This window comes from Apaloderma vittatum, unplaced genomic scaffold (genome assembly GCF_000703405.1).
Source record: "Apaloderma vittatum isolate BGI_N311 unplaced genomic scaffold, ASM70340v1 scaffold22983, whole genome shotgun sequence".
Lineage (NCBI taxonomy): Eukaryota > Metazoa > Chordata > Aves > Trogoniformes > Trogonidae > Apaloderma > Apaloderma vittatum.
Window position 1 is genome coordinate 42,293 of NW_009710218.1, and position 422 is coordinate 42,714.

At 42.2% G+C, this 422-nt stretch overlaps 1 protein-coding gene across 1 annotated transcript in view; it reads right to left on the reverse strand.

The window, feature by feature from the left end:
- Window positions 1–331: 331 nt before the first annotated feature.
- CDYL2 (chromodomain protein, Y-like 2) overlaps window positions 332–422 on the reverse strand; it is a 24,359-nt gene continuing 24,268 nt past the window's right edge. The window contains 1 exon segment of the mRNA XM_009867232.1: window positions 332–422. This exon segment is cut by the window's right edge and continues 11 nt beyond it. Within this exon segment, the coding sequence (XP_009865534.1) occupies window positions 332–422 (91 nt within the window).

Consider the following 422-nt stretch of genomic DNA (forward strand, 5'->3'; position numbering starts at 1 on the left):
GTTAAGAAGGACAGACAAAAAAACCATTTTACTGGGCCTCTTGGTGCTTCCCAGCACATGGAATGTATACTTTAATCTGGATGAGCAATGTGAAAGATGCAGCCCTCTGCAGAGATTATGTGCACTGAACAAGCCTGCCTACATCTCGGTTACACAAAATCAAACCAGCTACAAGCAGTGTGTAGCTCACAAGGAAATCGACACAACCGCACGTGTTAGGATACACTGTCACAAATTCCTCACTGATGCATTGCCTCTGCTTTTCAAACACAGGTAATGTTTGCCTCTGTTCACAAGGAGAGCATTTTTCTCTTTAAGTTAGGCCAAGACATCAGACTTCATAAATTTTGTCTTGCAAGTAGCTGAATAATGAATCCAGTCCTTTGGAAGAACTCCACAGCTGTTTTAACATCTGACACTCT